Raw genomic sequence first — 17,411 nt, 5'->3', positions numbered from 1 at the left:
GCCAGAAAAGCACACCACTGTGATGACTTCAGAGCCCGATCAGAGACGTTCTGGGGCTGGGATTGTCTTACTCCTCGTTTCTCAGTCCTGCACCGAACAACCGTCAACAGACGCGCACCTTGAGCCACCACTGGCCGCATCGGATCCACGTCTCTGCTCCACTGGGGTTTCGGGGTGCTGCCAACTAGGCCCCGGCCCCCAGGGCTCCTCTCTATCCTGTCCATACCCACTACAGAACCAAGATAAGCCCCTTCTGTGTGGCCACAGCAGCCCAGAGGCCAGGGGCTGGGACCCACACTCTCACAGCCTCGAAGACCCTCAGCGCCCCCATTCCCATCCCCCCGCTGGCAGAGTATGAGACACCGAGGGAGGGTCTCATTGGCATGGCCAGAAACAGTGCTGGGAACAGGCCTGGCACACAGTAGAGCTGGAACAGGTTGGATAAACACACCCATCAAGCCAAAGAGAAACGCTGGCACTTCGGGCGGGACACAGCCACCACCCTCAGGGCCTCGGCAAGGGCTCCGGCACAGAAAGTCTGGCCAAGCAAGTCTACAGTGAAGCTGACACATGCTGAAGGTGACAGACAGGTCCCATTTCCAGACACCAACCAGCTCCAGAGAGGGAGCTGCCACCAGTAGTGGCCACCCCAGCAAGTGGCTGACCAGGAATTACAGGATCCTGCATGGAGAGCATGGGCCTCAGGAGGAACTCTGGGTGCTGCTGGGCCCTCCTCTGGGGGGACTATCAGATCAGGTCTGAGCAGTCAGGAAGGGAAGTGCTGATACACCCTCACCTGCAGGTTACCCCATGCAAATAGAAGGGCCAGGGGAAGGGAGGGATGATGCAGGAAGAGGTGGGGTGGTGGTTATAGAAGAAGGGAGGGTGGGAAAAGGGCAAGTACACGGGACAGGTGTCATCACATTTCAGGCCACCAGGGCCCAGATCCCTGTTGCTACGTTTGCTTGCCAAACTCACTACTGACTCTATGGGACAGGGCAGAAGTGGCCCTGTGGGTTCCCCAGATGCCAAGCCTTCTCTTCTCCTGGGAAAGGGCGGGCTCTCATAAGTACAGTACTAAAGGAATGACAGGAGGATTGCATGGGGCCAAGCAAGGCAATTGTGAGGATGGCGCAGGGCAGGGAGGTGTTTGTCCTGTTGTCCACGGGATCGCTGTGAGTCAGATCCACCCAGCAGCACGTAACAACGAGGCTTCATTTGGACTTTGTGATGTGACCTAAGAGTCTGAAGTCCTTGGCCAGTGATAGAAAAGATCACGTCTAGCAGGTCAGAGTTCCACCAAGATAACAAAAACTATAACCAAGTAACAGACTGGGGTGGGGGGATTTTTTACATTCCAGCTAGAACTCTGAAAATGGAACAATCTGAAAGAAGAAGCAACGGAGAACTAACTATCCACTACTCAGGGGAGAAACCAAAAATGTTAAATCATCTGTCAGTACACTTCAATGACTTCAGAAATCCACACTCCAACAATAGAAGTCTGGTAAGAAACAAAACAAAACTCACCACCACTGAGTTATCTCCAACTCACAGTGACACACACAAGCCCCCCCCCCCCCCATAGGGCAGGGAGAGCCGCCCTGTGGATGTTCCAAGACTGTAACTCTCTACAGGAGCAGGAAGGTCTCTGTCTCCCTCAGAACAGCGGAGATTTTGAACTGCCAACCCTGTGGTTAATCACTCAATGCGAAACCAGTGTGTCACCAGGGCTCCTTGGCAAGAAACACAGGAAGGTAAATTCCACTCTGACAATAGGTGAGGTCATGAAGCACTGTAAAGGGAGTCCAGGGAGGGCACACACGCTGTGTTGGCATCGAGGAGGTTTCTGATAGAGGCCAGAGGTAAGGGGAAGCCATACATGCGGTCCAGAGAGATGACTGGGTGGTGCTGGTGAGCAAACCTCTCTAAAGCTGGAGGCGGCATGATTCAAGCAGCAAGAAGACCTGGTCAGAAGGCAGAGGGGGGCAGAAACCAAGCCAGAGCATCATCTTCAGGGAATGTTGGGCACCTGTAGGAGAGCTCCCAACAAGATGTGACCACACCCAGGTAGGCCTCCGCACTTAAGAATCTCATGCCCTGCCTTCTACATGCCAGGCACTGAGACACTGCCCCACCCAGATTTCCCAACATCCTCTAGCACCCCAGTGGCAAACCACTGGCTCCACGCAGGGGCCAGAATGCTCAAAGGCCTACAGGCCTACGGTCCCCCATTAGTCAACCATCCCTTAGTGCCAAAATGCCCCCAAGGAAAACGTTTGGGAGTGGGATGCCAGGTGAAACTCCCAAGAGGCAAGCTAACTGAAGAAGACTGACAAAGGCCCCAGCAAAATTGTGCCCCCTTTAACTGAATCTCCAAGAGATGGACTGACACAGGGCTGTAACACGGGACTCAAACTAAGGGAGGACTGGGAGATTGGCACAGGTAGCAGGGTTGTCTTCTGCTGAGCTGGAGGTTGATATGATGAGTCACAACTGCCTAACCACAGCACTAGAGAACCCTCTTGATCCTGAAGAGATAGGCTTGGGATCAAGATAACATCAATAAAATCCAAAGAGTGCAAATTTAAAAAGGCTATTACAAAAGATGAAAGAGAACCATCAGCGGTGGGGGAGGGGGAAACGCTATTGAACAAAAGTAGGAATGCTACAGCCCAACTCTACAGGCAGGAACAAATGCATGCACACCAAGGGTATCCAGTCCACAGAGAGCACAGACATGCCACAACAGTGGCTTCTGCTGGAAAGCGTGCCCCCGATCTGGTTGACAGTGTACCTACCCCCTGACCTGGTTGATAGTGTGCTCTGGATCAGAGGGAGGAAGGAAGAGAGACCCAGTGCCCTCACACCTCCACCTCTGCCCACGGCAGAAGGGGAGTAGAAAGTGACATAAATCTCTCAAGACCAAGTGAACTTTCTGAATTGAGACATGGGTCTCTGGACACTGAGAGAACTTTCAGACAGTATGGGAGGTGCCTGACAGCTCTAGAGACACCCTTGCATGCTCAACTCCAGAGCACCTGTACAGAGGACTGTCCCACCCACCCCACCCCCCTACCCCCGTCCCCATCCAGCCTGCCACAATCAGCCTCCATGGCAAGGCTGTGCATCAGTTCAAGATTCACCATGCAAACCCAATCAATGGCTCAACCAGGAAGAAGGGGAGTGCGGAGTTAAGTTAATGCCACGTCCACAACTGGAACCAATGCCTCAAAGAGCCCCTGGACCAGGCACAGGGAGTGGGTTAAGTGATGGGCTGCAACAGAAAGTTGGTGGTTCGAGGGCCCTGAGCCAATCCTCAGGAGAAAGCGGGCTGTCTGCTCCCGGAAAGATTCACAGCTTTGGAAGCCCTATGGGGCAATTCTATTCGATGGCTGGTAAAGTGCTGGGCTGCTAACTGCAAGATCAGCAGTTCAAAACCACCCAGCTCTGCAAGAGAAAGACGAGCCTTTCTATTCTGGTAAAGAATTACAGTCTCGAAAACTCACAGGGGCGGTTCTACCCTGTGCTATACACTCACTATGTGTTAGAACTGACTCAATCGCAGTGAGAAACAGGGGCCAGGTGGGAGGCTGGGGCTCCTCTGTGGTGTACAGGGTCCCTATGAGCTGGAATCGACACTAGATTTGGCAGGTCATTGCTTTTACAACAGCCAAATCAGTGGACTAGGGAAAAGCCACCCAACCCCAAACTCACTGCCAATCGAGGTGATTCTAATGCACAGTAACCTACAGGGCAGAGCAGACCTCTGTCCCCTGTGGGTTTCCCAGATTAGACAGCTTCATCTGTCTCTCTTGGACAGCTGGTCAATTCAAACCACTAACCATGTGGTGATCAGCTGCATGCACAGCTCTGCACTTCACCAGGAGGCTCTTGCATGCACCTCTTAACTCAACCAGGAAGTGGTTGAAACCCTGAGAATCGCACCCTGGGCACCCAGCAGGCCTGCCCTTCCTGCTCACTCACTTCCCTCCCCAGAAACAAATGGGCACTTTAAAAAAGACTAGGATGGTTTCCAGACCAGCAAGCCTGACCCTACAAACACCTCACTAGGTGGGTCATGGGTGGGCCAGTGGCTGAGGCAAGCATTTTTTTAAAAAACAAAATAAAAATGGGAGGATGGTGGTCAGCAACAAGTTTCCAGAAATAACCTAGAAAACAAGGCAGGGAAGTGGCTCCAGCCACTTAATCACCACTTTCTCCTGGAGTGGCTGTGGTGGTCTAAAAAGCTGGTTCCAGCCACATTCAACGGGAATCCTGGAGTAGTGAGTGGTTGCAAGTTGCGCTGCTAACTGCAACATCAGCAGTTTGAAACCACCAGCTACTCCGAGGGAGACAGACTGGGCTTTCTACCCTTCTCAATAAGGTCACCCACTATCAGTAGGTGTCAATTCGATGGCAGTGAGTTTGATTCTTGGTAGACAGGACGAGACCTTCACACAAAGACCATTCACTGATTGCCATCAAGTCACTGCTCCACGGCGTTTCCTAGATAGATGTGAATCGGTAAGGGAGTGACGGCCTCATCTTTCTTCTGAGAAGTGGCTGGGGACTTAGAACCATCAACTTTGTGGTCAGCAGCCAGTGCTGCCTAACAAGTATTGCATGGTGCACTTGCAATAGTGACTCTGACCTGGCTTTCTGACTTTCAGGGAAAGACTCCTGTGTACTAAAATTAACGCTCCAAACTCGCACAAGCCCCTAACTGGTGAGAAGGACATCCAAACAAGGATTCCCCATGATTGTCCCCTTACAGCAATGCTCTAATTTCAATTGCTCAGTGAGGGGGGCAGGACCCTGCCCCACCCCAGGGCAGCAGGGTGCTGCTGTCATCGGTCTTGCCATTTTCATCACAGCTAATACCCCAGACCAGGCCTGGTTACTTGCTGGGCTGCTAACTTCAAGGTCAGCAGTTCAAAACCACCAGCCACTTCTCAGGAGAAAGACAGGGCTCTCATGAAGAGTTACAGTCTCTGTACAACTCTTCTCGATGTGACTGAAGTTGTATGATATGTGACATACATGCTAAAACTTGGGGAAAACAAAAAAGAATTACATTCAGGAAAACAAAGAGTTACAATCTCGAAAACTCACAAGGATAGTTCTCCTCTGTCCTATAGGGTCACTATGAGTAGGCATCAACTTGTTGGCAGTGAATGTGGTTTTGGTTTAACTGCCCCCACCCCCACCCACAGCCCAAGTCCATCCTACCCTACTGGGCAGAGGAGAACTGGCTCCGAGAGGGTTCCCAAGGCCACAAATATCTTGTCATGAGTGAACTGCTCTACATTTCCTTCTCGGAGGAGCCAGTAGGTTTGAACTTGGTACCTGTCAGTGAACACTGCAACACTGAGCCCAGGGCTCCTTACAGGGAGGGCACTAGGTTGCTGTCATAGCTGGAAAGGCAACTGCGCTATCCCCTGGCAGCGCTCAGAGACCGGACTCCAAGCAAAGGCAGGAACCAAGGTCTGTATTTAAGCCCTACCACCAGCTGGCTGTACATCTGCCTCATCACCTCCTGAATGGTCGCATCTCATGATAGGACAGGGAAGCCAATGGTCACCATGGCCTGACCGCACACCTGAGGAAGGGTTCTGTTTGCTCCAGATCTGGGTGTGTCCAGCAGGTCTGTCCATGCAACGCTCAACTCAAGATCCAACACAGGGTGCAAGTCAGGAGGTGGGCCCTTTGGAAGCCCCAGAGTGCTGAATTTCTTTGAGTCAAAGCAACACAGGCAGGAAGCCAACTTCAACAACCCAGCTCCACATGGGTCCAGTGCCCCAAGGAGACCTGTCCCCCAACCCCCAAGGGGTTGGCAAGCAGCCTTCCTGGTGGGGTGGTCGAAAGCACAACTTGAAAAACAATAGAAAATCTATCCACATGAATCTGGAATTGTCACAGAAGAAACCCACTTCACCTGCCCTGGACAACCCTCCTCCCTGTCCTGTACCTTTGTCCAGCCTACAGGAACCATCCACTGCCAAAGCACTACCCAAGGGGCAGAAAACGCCCCCTTTGGGGCAGTGCTGGAACAATCCAGGGCAAACTAAACAAACTCACTGCCATCCAGTCAACCAGGACTCGCAGCAACTCTTACAGGACAGGGTAGAACAGCTCCTTGAAGGAAGTAGAATGCCAATCTCTCTAAGCACGGTGTCTGTGGTTAAAATCCCATTTGAGAATAAGGTGGCTTTGTTATGTTAATGAAGCAGAACTGGTATCTTTGATCCATCTCCTGAGACTAAAAGAGATTCAACAAGCAAAGGAGAGAGAGGAGCAGAGATGGAGTGAGAGGCCCAGGCACATGGAGCGCTGCAAAGCAGTCAGTGAGACCAGGGCAGCCCTGCAGAGCTGCCAGCAAGAGAAAGCCTTCCCCAGGGACTGGCGCCCTGTCTTCCAACTTCTTGCCTCCTACGATGTGAGAGAATACAGCTTGGTTTGTGAGCCGCCCCTTGTGATACTTCTGCTACAGCAGCACTGCCCCCTACACCGCCCCCCCCCAAATTATCCCTGGCACAACTCAGACAAGTTGATCTTCACTAAACAAGGCAGCAGGGAAAGGGGGCAGGGGTGGGGGCAGAAGAGCTAAGGCATGGGAGGATGAGCTGGCTGTCCAAGCCTACATGTTCACCAGCCCTTTCTAAGATTCTGGGCCTGGGAGGGATGGCTCCAACATTGTTGGTTGTAATGCCTAAGTTGACTGCGCAGTCACTGCCCTTAAGTTGATGCCAACTCAGAGTGACCCCACAGGACAGAGAACTGGCCCTATGGGTTTCTGAGCCTGTAACTGTACCGTGGGTAGAAAGCCCCCATCTTTTTCCTGCGAAGCAGCTGGTGGTTACAAACTGCTGAATCTTTCAGCCCACGGCCCACTGTGTAATCACTACACACCAGGCTTCTTCAGTTACTGCTGGAGCGAGCGGGCGGTGGGAGGAGTGGCCCTTGACCAAGTAGTGATACTTCCCAATAGGATGGGGGGACTTCCTCTGGCCACTTCATGCATCTAAGGACTTCACCAAAGGAGAGATAAGAGAACCCATAGCCTGGGGGAGGTAAAAAAAATGTTGTAGCAATGGCCTATCACACAAGGAACTTCACTGTAAACTTGACACCCAACTAAGAAACAGGCACAGGGCAGGAACAGACACTTACTTCACCAAAGGGGGCACAGAGGCAGCCAGCGAACACGCACGCAAAGATGCTCGCCGAAGCCAGGCGGGAGAGGTGCAGACATATAAACATCCATGAGGTAACGTCCTCCAGCATGCCTAGCAAATGTCAGAGAACCCACGAGCAACAAACGCTGGACAGGGTGGGCAGGGCTGCAGGCCTGATACACTGCAGGTGGGGCTGTAAAACGTGGGACCAGAAACACCGCTATGATCACTGGACCTAGACCCTAGCGAAGAGCAGCTGTGACAGACACAATAGATCCTGCTCACCCCATTCGAGGCAGCACTCTTCAGTACAGCAACAACACATGAAGTCACTTGGAATGCCCGTCCATGGAAGGCCCACACCCTCAATGGGACACTCCAAAATGCAAACTCACGGCAATTGAGTCGATGCCGATGCTGACTCACAGTGACCCTGTAAGACAGGGGGTTTTGGGGACTCTGAGAGGCAGCAGGTGGTTTTGAACTGCTGACCTTGCAGGTCACAGCAAGCGCCATCAAGGCTCCTGCTCAATGTTAAAGAATAACAACGAACTACTTCATAATGTGGGTGGATCTGGAGGATGAGATGAGATGTGATGCAATGCTGAGCTGAGTGCGTCCATCACAGCAGCACAAACACAGTCAAGGAAGTTTCCACACTCCAAGAAATGTCCTTGGTTACCAGGCGAGGGCAGAGGGAGGTTGGAGGGGAAGTCACGGGCTAGAGAAGGGACAAGTGTTAATTTGGGTGAAGAGAAGACAAAATATGGTTAAGACGGAAGTTAAGCAAAAATGACGAGGCAGGAGATGAGGGGAGGTTTGCATGTTTTAAAGTCAAATATGGTTACATTACGAAATCCTTTCATAGCAGTGACGAACGCGTGAGTGCTTGGAAAGGCACGCAGCCCTCCAAAAGGGCATGGAGGGCCAGTGGGAGGACAAGCAATGATCTACGTTAAGTTTGGAGGGTGTTCGCACACCCGTCTATATGCTGCAAACAGAGACACGGGCGCGCTGCGACACAAAAACAAAACGCACTGCCACCTTGTCAATTCTGCCTTGAAGGGACCCTACAGGACATGTCAGAACTGCCCCTGTGGGTTTCAGAGACCAGCTCTTTAAAGGAACAGAAAGCCTCACCTTTCTCCCGAGGTGCGGCTGGTTTTAAACTGCTGGCCCTGTGGGCAACAGCTCAACCTGTAATCACTGCCCCTCCAGGGCTCCTTAGTGGAACACACGGGGTGGGGGGGGGTGTGTGTGTGAAATTAGGACAACTATTTTGTTTTTTGTTTTAAAGAACAGCTTCTTAGGGATCACCAAACTCCAAGAGGGAATGAGTTCCTGGACCTGGGGTGCTCAGGACCATTGTCTCAGGAGACACCAAGGTCAGTTGGCATTATCATAGTTCACAAAGTCAATGGTCCACTGTAGAGACCTACTTTGGTGGGTAGCTACTGGAATCTTTAAAGAAGTTCAAGCAGCCAATCCCAGGTGCACTACTGGTCTCATCAGGAGTATAAAAGACAGAGTACTGAAGATCCGAGACATGAAAAGACGACGCACTAAAACAAAAAATGTGAACTGTTGCATGTACAACTGATGACTGGCTCAATCTTCACCCAGACCCAACCAAACCAAACCCAACCTAACCCCCAGCCACGGAGCCTGAGGCCAACTCACAGGGAACCCATATGGGCTTTCCTGGGTTTTGTAACTCTTTAGAGGAACTGACAGTCTCATCTCTCTCCCTCAGAGTAACCAGAACCACCCACCTTGCACTCAGTACTCCCACCAGGGCTCCTATACCTTCTTCAAAAGTTTTTTTTTTTTTTTAAAGGAAAACTTGTAGAAACAGCCCAATGGACTACAGGGTCCCCTGAGCATCTGACTGCCCCTGAGATCAGAACTAGATGGTGCCAGCCGCCACCACCAACCACTCTGAAAAGGATCACATCAGAGTCGGAGAAAAATGTGGAATAGACTCAATCAAAATCATGAAAGATACCAGGCATTTGGTCAGATAGAGCCTGGTGGGACCCCCAAGTCTACAGGCCTTAGTCATCCTTCAGGTCTGGAAACGAACCCACCTTCAGATAGCTACCCACCATTTAAGATCAAAAGGGCAGCAGCACGTAGGAGAGGTAGAGGAATCAAGCAGGAAACACTGGGCAGAAGTGGGAGAAGTGATAGTACAGTGGAGGGGACTGCTCAGAATGAGTTGAACACAACGTGTAAAAACTGGCATGTCAGACCCATGATCTGTGTTGCAAACCTTCGCCTGAAGTCATAAAAACAAGTGAGGAAGATCGTATTCCACAAGAGGGAGAAGAGACCGCAAAGGGGGTGAGGGGGAGGGTTTGATAAGTAGTTTAAACTGTTCAACACCAAGGTGATGATCTCAAATGTAAACCATCCCCAATTAAAAGGAAGAAAAGGTGGAAAACAATGCAAGTCTCTTTTAGTTTCAGTTTGTCCGCTATGGTGGAAGTGGCCCAACTCTTCAACTGGGATGAATCGGAAGATCGCCAGTATGAAGTTCTGGGCTAATAATAAAACACCACTCCCCTCTTAAATCTACAAACTTCCCCCATGAGTTTCTTTTCCGGGGAAATGCCCAATGGGACAGGAAATGTGTGCAGTTGGGGTCCTGAGCAACAGCAAAAAACCAATCAGAAGCACCCATTCCTCCCTGTAGCCACACCTCCAAGTTTCACTTGTGCAGCTATTTCCTGTCCCGATTAAGACAGTGGTTACATCTGCTTGTCCGTAGTAAAGAGTGCTGAATTGGCAGCTTGCAAAAAAAAAGATTTTATGTATTCACAATGTATTTCCTCTCAAGGGTTCTAAACAAAGTTAATCTTGTGGACACATGGTTTTCCAGTCAAATCCTTTATCTTCTTCCCCTGACTTGAAGTAACACCTCAGCCTGATAGATACAAAAAACTCTACTTTTAAGAAGGCATGTGAAGTATCTGCAGACAGTCTATTGTTACAAAGAAACACTATTCAAAGTGCCTCTTCAGAAAAGTTACAAGGTTGGAAGATGAAACTCACTGTCATTCAACATTTGTTTGCTCACTCCACCCTAACTCCCAGCTTCTCACTATCAAAAATGTTATTGCCACCTAGTGCAGTAACTTTCAGGAGACCCTAGTGGCACTATGCGTTAGGCTACCAACTGCAAGGTCGGTAGTTCAAACCTACCGGCCACTCTGCAGGAGAAAGACCAATCAGTCAGCTCCTGAAAAGACTAGCACTCAAGAAACCCTGTGGGGAAGTTGTACTCTGTGCTACAGGGTCACTGTGAATGGGAAGTGACAGCTGCAGTGGGTTTGTTTGTTTTTTTTTTTAAGTGACTTTTAATTAAACTGCATTAATCATGCTGGGGTCTTTTGGTTGGGTTTGAAATAACCACACACACACACACACACACACACACACACCCCGGCTGCAACAATGGGCTCAAACATAAGAACAACGATGAGGATGGTGCAGGGTTGGGTAGTGTTTTGTTCTGTTGCACACAGGGTCACTGTGGCTCAGAACCAACTCAATGGCACCTAACAACCACACAGGGGCACTTGGAGCTCACAATGAACCTCCACAAAACTGTGTGGGCTTCCAAGCCCTCAAACTCAAGTGGCTGGACAAGCTCACTCAAGGAGCCCTGAGGTTTGCAAAAAAGGCATTGAGAAGGGAGACAGGGAACCGGGGACCTGGAGGCCAGGCAAGCTAGTACCCTACCCCCCACCCCTGTCCTTCACTCCACCAGAGGTAGATTTCAGTGTTGGGCTGTTAACTGCAAGGTCAGCAGTTCAAAGCCACCAGAAACTCCTCGGGAGAAAGGTAGCTTTCTACTCTTATAAAGGGTTACAGTCTCAGAAACCCACAGGGGCAGTTCTACCCTATAAGGTCCCTGAGTCGCCAATGACTGGCAGAGAGTTTTGGTTGTTATTTCTCAGTACATTTTCAAGCCCATCTAATCCCTGCTCCATCCTGCCTTTGCTTGTCAGGATTTTAGAGGCTGTGAATCTACACAAACCAATGGTCTCTTCTTTCTCCCCTAGAGGAGGCTGGAAGGTTTACAACCTGCTAGTAGGTCAACACTGAAGCTGCTGAGCCACCAAGGCTCCTTCTTAACTCAACCTAGCTCTACCGCCCTCTGTTAGAGAAGAACATGGACAAATAAACACACCTGCAATGGTGCTGGAACCGCAGCATGATGGTTGGTGGAGGGCCCAGTACACCAGCATCCTTTCTAAGCTCCCCCCAAAAATTTTTTTTCAAGAAACACAAAAATATTTTAAAACCAACATTCACTCCCTCTCTCAAACCCCAAGGGGACTGAACTAGATTCCTGCTCTTGAGGAATCAGAACCCGGCAGAAAAGACGGAGTGTGGGATGCCTGTCAGCTATGACAAGCTCTTTGAACGTAAAGAGGAGCCCTAGTGAAGTCGTGGCTGCACACTGGGCTGCTAAACACGAGGTCAGCAGTTGGAAACCACCAGCCCTTCCACAAGAGAAAGACAGGACTTTCCACTCCAGGAAAACAGTTGCAGTGTCAGAAACCCACAGGGGCAACTCTATCCTGTCTCCTAGAGTCACTATCTATGAGTCAGCATCAACCCGATGGCAGAGTGAATTTGGTTTTGCTTTTCAGTTGTGATTGGGTGCCCTGATGGCACTGTGGGTTGTTCCATGTGAGGGTGACGGGGCCTGTGGTTCAAACCCACCAGCTGGCCCTTGGGAGAAAGAGGAGGCTGTCTGCTCTCAAAAAGATACACAATCTCTGAGATCCCAGGGAGCAGTTCTACTCTGTCCTCCAAGGAGCACTATAAAACGGAACCAACATGATTTGCAGTGAGAGTTGAGATTAGGCACAAGATCAGCAGAAAACCAAGAACAATGGGGGTGAGGCTACACAGATTGCTCAAGGGGACCTTGCATGCAAATTAGGAACAGTTGGTTCCCCTCCCTTCCCCCCCCAAAAAAAAACAGGGTTAAGCATCTGCTACCTGGTGGCTGGGATGAGGAGGGCCCTAGAGGATGCAAATGAGTTGATCTACCAATCTAAGTAAGGTTAGCAGTTCCAACCCATCCAGAGGGCACGCAGCAGAAAGGTCTGGTGATAAACTTACATCCCAGGAAAACCCCTCAACACCACGTGAGTTATACCATGAGTCTGAACGTACTCTGCCACGTTTGAGCTTTGTTTTGTTTTGTTGTTTTGTTTTCTTGGGGGAGAGGGGTATCCGTAAAGGGACTAAGAGCGAGGAAGCCGGAAAAATGAGAGATGAGAGTGTAGGGTCAGGTTCATTCGGTAAGATCTGGAAGGAAGCACTCAAGATTTCTTCCCACAAGAAAACCCACCAGGCTTGAACAACCAAAGGCACTTGGGTGGCAAATTGAATATGCGGTTGTTTAGATTGGTGATGTCACGGACAAAGAAGAGATTGGGGGCGGGGCCAATCTGGTGTCCCCTGCCTCTTCTTTTGAAGCCATCATCACTCAGTTTTATAAAATGGAATGTCTTCTTTAACCCTTACTGAAAGTAAAGTGGTTCCCCGTAGGGAGGGTGCCAACGCCAAGTTCAATGTCTAGTCTCCCCCAGAAGCAGCTGCAGCACTTCACGTTCCCTCAGGAAGCCAGCTCCTGGGATTGTTTTTGGTTTTGAATTCTGGTTCTGACTCACAAGCACAAGTGGGTTGCAAACAACAAAAAACAGAGATAACAACCCAGTCTGCAGTCCTCACAGAGCATGATCCTGGAGGAATGTATCTCCACCGCGTTCGGGATCGAAAGTACAAGTTATTTTTCTAAACTTTGGCCGGTTTTAGGTGAGTCACGGAAGCCAACCCTCGAGCCCCGAACGAAGAAGGTCAACACCAGCCGGCCCTTGGCTTCACCCGGGAAAAGCAGGTCGTCATGACTAAGTGGGTGGATGGCAAGGGAGACGGGGAAGGGGAACGGTGCCGATCGGAGCCAATCCCACGCCTTCCTGGAGTCAGAACTTGTCCGATGTGTGACTCTGCAGTCACAAGACCAGTTTCTAGAACCCGGCTCACATTCAAACGACCCACCAAAGAAAAAAAACCCATCCCGGCTTTCGGCGGCGGCTTGCTCCTCCTCCCCCACCCCAGCACCTGCCTCCCCGCCTCCCTCCCGGGCGGCGGCCGGGCGAAAGGGACTCCGCGCCCGGCTCCTGGGCCCGGGGCGGGGGCCCCACGGCGCGGGCTCCGGTTGGCGCTCGGGCCTGGCCCGCAGCCGCCCGGTTGGGGCCTCCCGGGCGAGTCCCGGCGGCCGGGAGGGCGGGGTCCGGCCGGGCTCGAGGGCCGGTTGGGCGGCCCATGGCCGGCGGAGGGGCCGGCAGAGGCGGCCGGCGCGGCCTGGTGCTCCCGCCCAGGCTGCGGCCTAGGCGACCCCGTTAGCTCCCCCAGCCGGCGCGGGGCCACGAGGGCGGCGGGGCACGCCGGGGAGGGGCGGGCCGGCGGAACCCGCAGGGGCCCTGGCCCGCCGTGGGGGCCCCGGGTGAGGACCCCGTCCCCCACCCAGCCAGCGCCGGAGAATGGCCTTTACCTTCATCAACCTCCTGCTGGCCGCCATCTTGGATCTGGTGCTGCTGCTGTCCCAGAATGCATCACGGCCCGCCGGGCGGCTAAAACCCCCGCACTTCCTGGAGCGGGGGAGGGGCCGAGGGGCGGGGCTGGGGCGGGGCTGGGGCAGGGCGGCGGAGTGAGCACAGCGAGGCGCCTACTGTGTGCTCGGCTCATTGCCTGGGAGGCTCAGGGGACTCACAGGTGCACTGGCAGATCTTCCTTCATGGGGCTTCCAATGTGATAGCAGTGTGGACACTGCCCGGCACATAGTAGGTGCGCAATAAACACTCCCCCTACAGAAAAGAATCGGATGACCCAGATTATCACAGGCTCTGGGAGCTGCTTTCAAACCAACCAACCCCCCAAAATAGGCAAAAGACAACAGATTTCACCCAAGAGGATATTCAAATGGGCAATGAGCAAATCAGTGCAATTAGTCATTCAAACAAAATTAAAACTACGGCCTTCAAGTTCATTCCTACTCACAGTGACCCTCTAAGACAGAGTCCAACTGCTCCTTAGGGTGTCCAAGACTGTAAATTTTTTTAAGTCATTTTATTGAGGCTCTTACAGCTCTTATCACAGTCCATACATACATACATTGTGTCAAGCACATTTGTACATATGTTGCCATTATCATTTTTAAAACATTTTCTTTCTACTTGAGCCCTTGGTCTCAGCTCATTTACCCCCTCCCCTCCCTCGCTTATGAACCCTTGATAATTTGTAATTATTTTTCTTTTTTTTTTTTTTACTGTAAATCTTTACAGGAGCAGACAGCCTCCTCTTTCTCCCTCCTTCAGGTTAGCAGCCCAAGCCTAACCCACAGCGCCACTAGACCTCCATCAGGCCATCAGAGATGCAAATTAAATTAAATGAGATACCACCTTGCGCCTCTTTAAAAAGGCAAGGATCAAAAAAGCAAAGCAGGAGGCCTTGGCCAGGTTGTGGAGAAACTGGAATTTTTATACATGTATTGCCGGTAAGAATGTAAAATGGTACAGCCACTGGGAAAAACAGGTCTGCCATAAATAATTCCTCAGAAAAATTGAGCCTAGAGCTACCCTATGCCCCAGCAACCCCAATCCTAGGTATATACCCAGAAGGTGTGAAACTCACACCACGTTCAACAGATGCCGAGAGGTGGGGGCAATGGAAATGTTCGTCAACAGATGAATGGATTTCTAGAATTTGGCATATGCGCAAAATGGAAGATTATTGATCCATAAAAACCCTCTCACTGCCATTGAGCAGATGCTGACTCATAGTGACCTACAGGACCAGGTAGAACTGTCCCCACGGGTTTCCGAGACTGTACCTCTTGACAAGAGTAGCAAGCCCCGTCTTTCTCCGAAGCAGCAGTTGGTGATTTCAAATTGAACTCTTGACCTTGAAGCCCAATGCTAACCACGATGCACCCAGCACCAGCGCTCCCCATTGAGCCCAAAGACCAATGAGATCCTGGTGCATGCACAACATGGGTCAACCTCGAACATATCATGCTGCATGAAAAGAATGAAATTCCCAAGGACCAATACTATGCCCTCTCTCACAATTGAAATAAGTAAAAAGAAACCAAAGATTACTAATGACTGCCGGGGTGGGAGGATGGAGGTGAGGGGAAGATGGTTGCCGATGGGTATTGGGTTCAAATTCATGGTGGTATAATGGTTTAGAAAGAAATCATGAGAATCATGATGTATAGAGTCAATGTTTCCCCAAAGTATATAGAGCAACCGTTGAAATGGTGCATGATTTGTTTTTTGTATTTTCACCACAGTAAAAAAAAATGTAAATAGAAGCTAGTGGAACACAGTTCTCTGGGAAGTACATTGGTTTAGAACAAGTGGAGGCCTTGTTGAATTTTTGTCGCCATCTGGACTTGCCATGAAAGAAGAAGACAATAATATGACTGGTCTCCCACATGGCCTCCCGGCAGCATAGGCTTAACAGGGACAGAGGTAGAAATGAGATGACCCCTTCAGTCCAGGATCATGCCTGCCTTTTACCCATCCCCCCAGGGCCAATTCAAAGAGTCCTAATGACAGTGCGCTGCTCACCACAAGGTTAAAATCTGAGGGAGCAGTTCTACTCTGTCCCAATGGGTTGCTGAGAGTTGGAATTGACTCAACAGCAGCCTTGGTTTAGTGAATGGATGAAGAATTCCATCAGTCCCTTAGAGTCAAGGAAGCTTAGAACTCCAACCCTGGGACCAACTCCATTGTCCTTGTGGTGGTTACATGATCTGTTATCAATTTGAGACTTAAGAGTAAAGGGGTGGAGTGTAACCTGTCAATCAGTCGAAGCTTGATGACCTCATTTGGAGGTGCTAAGGAGATAGCTTGCTGCAGGCGGGACACAGGCTCACTCCCTGGGAGAAATTCCTGCAGGCAAGACACATGGAGCTACTCTAGAGCTTTGGAGCTGGAGGAGCCATGTGGATACCCACACCAGCCATGAGATGCTTACAATGCCGCTGGATCCACAAGACTTCCCACCCACTGGCCTGTGATCTTCCTGCCTTTGGCATCATTACATGTGTTTCGTGAGTCTGAGGAGGACTTTATAGCTTGGTATCAGACATGTGGGCTGATATCGGACTTATGGACTTGATCTGGACTGGGCTGGGAGGTTTTCTTAATGGGCAATTACTCTTTCTATAAAGCTCTTTCTTGTACACATAGAGTATCTATGAATGTGTTTCTCTAGTCTACCCGGACTGACACAGTCCTCCTTTGTACACAGGGCCTGAAACGTGTGACTACAGAGTCAAAGAACAGGGCAAAAAAAAAAAAAGAAAAGATCAGGGCTTTATTGTGAACAGCTTTTCCTGTTGACTCGTCAGCTGCCACGGAGTCAGGGTGATTCATGGTGATCTCAAGCACCATGGAAGGAAATGCTGTCCCGTCTTGTGCCGCCTCGTGATTGGTTGTGGATCCGACTGTTGTGCTCCATGACTCACCAGGTTTTCTGATTAGTCTGTCTTAGTCTGGAAGTTCCACTGAGCCATGTCCAGCATCGTGTTATGGTTGTCAGGCATCATCGAGTCCCTATGCACACCAGTAGGAAATGTTGCCCCATCCAGGGACCTGAGCCATCCTCACAATTGTTCCTCTGCTCGAGCCCGTTGCTGCAGCCACTGTGTCAGGCTATTTTGCTCATGAATAAAGGGCAGGAAGGGAGGAAACCAAGTAGGACATTTTTCCTCATCCCCGGCACCCCACTGAAAGATGGATCCTGCACACCCATTTTGCAGGTGGAAAACTGAGACTGTTGGTGGCAGAAAGCCATTTAAAAAATCATTTTACTGGAAGCTTTCACAAATATAATAATCCATAGTTCAATCACATCAAGCAGTCTGGTGCAATTGCTACCACGATCAGTTTCAATACATTTTCTTTCTTCTTGAACTCCTTGATATCAGCTCCCCTTATCCTCTCCCTTTCCCACCCCTCAGGAATCCCCCCCCCATAATAGTTATCTTTGGGGTGTTGTTGTATTTTTTGCCATATTTTACATGATCCAACATATCCATTGACATACACTTCTGTGATCCGATCCCTTGAGTGGGTTATACAGTCAGCAACACTATCAGCTGGAGAGCCATTGGTGTTTGTTTGTTTGTTTGTTTGTTTG

At 50.5% G+C, this 17,411-nt stretch overlaps 1 protein-coding gene across 1 annotated transcript in view; it reads right to left on the bottom strand.

Annotated features, from left to right (window-relative positions):
- The window catches only part of UBE2L3 (ubiquitin conjugating enzyme E2 L3), a 30,343-nt gene extending 16,494 nt beyond the window's left edge, over positions 1 to 13,849 (bottom strand). Inside the window, exon 1 of the mRNA XM_075533604.1 lies at positions 13,756 to 13,849. Coding sequence (XP_075389719.1) covers positions 13,756 to 13,782 — 27 coding nt within the window. The 5' untranslated portion in view covers positions 13,783 to 13,849. The remainder of the gene's footprint in view (positions 1 to 13,755) is intronic.
- Between the last annotated feature and the right edge of the window lie 3,562 nt (positions 13,850 to 17,411).

Source organism: Tenrec ecaudatus, chromosome 16, assembly GCF_050624435.1.
Source record: "Tenrec ecaudatus isolate mTenEca1 chromosome 16, mTenEca1.hap1, whole genome shotgun sequence".
In the NCBI taxonomy this organism is placed as follows: domain Eukaryota; kingdom Metazoa; phylum Chordata; class Mammalia; order Afrosoricida; family Tenrecidae; genus Tenrec; species Tenrec ecaudatus.
Note: the sequence above shows the minus strand (reverse complement) of the source record. Positions and strands in the feature narration are given on the sequence as shown.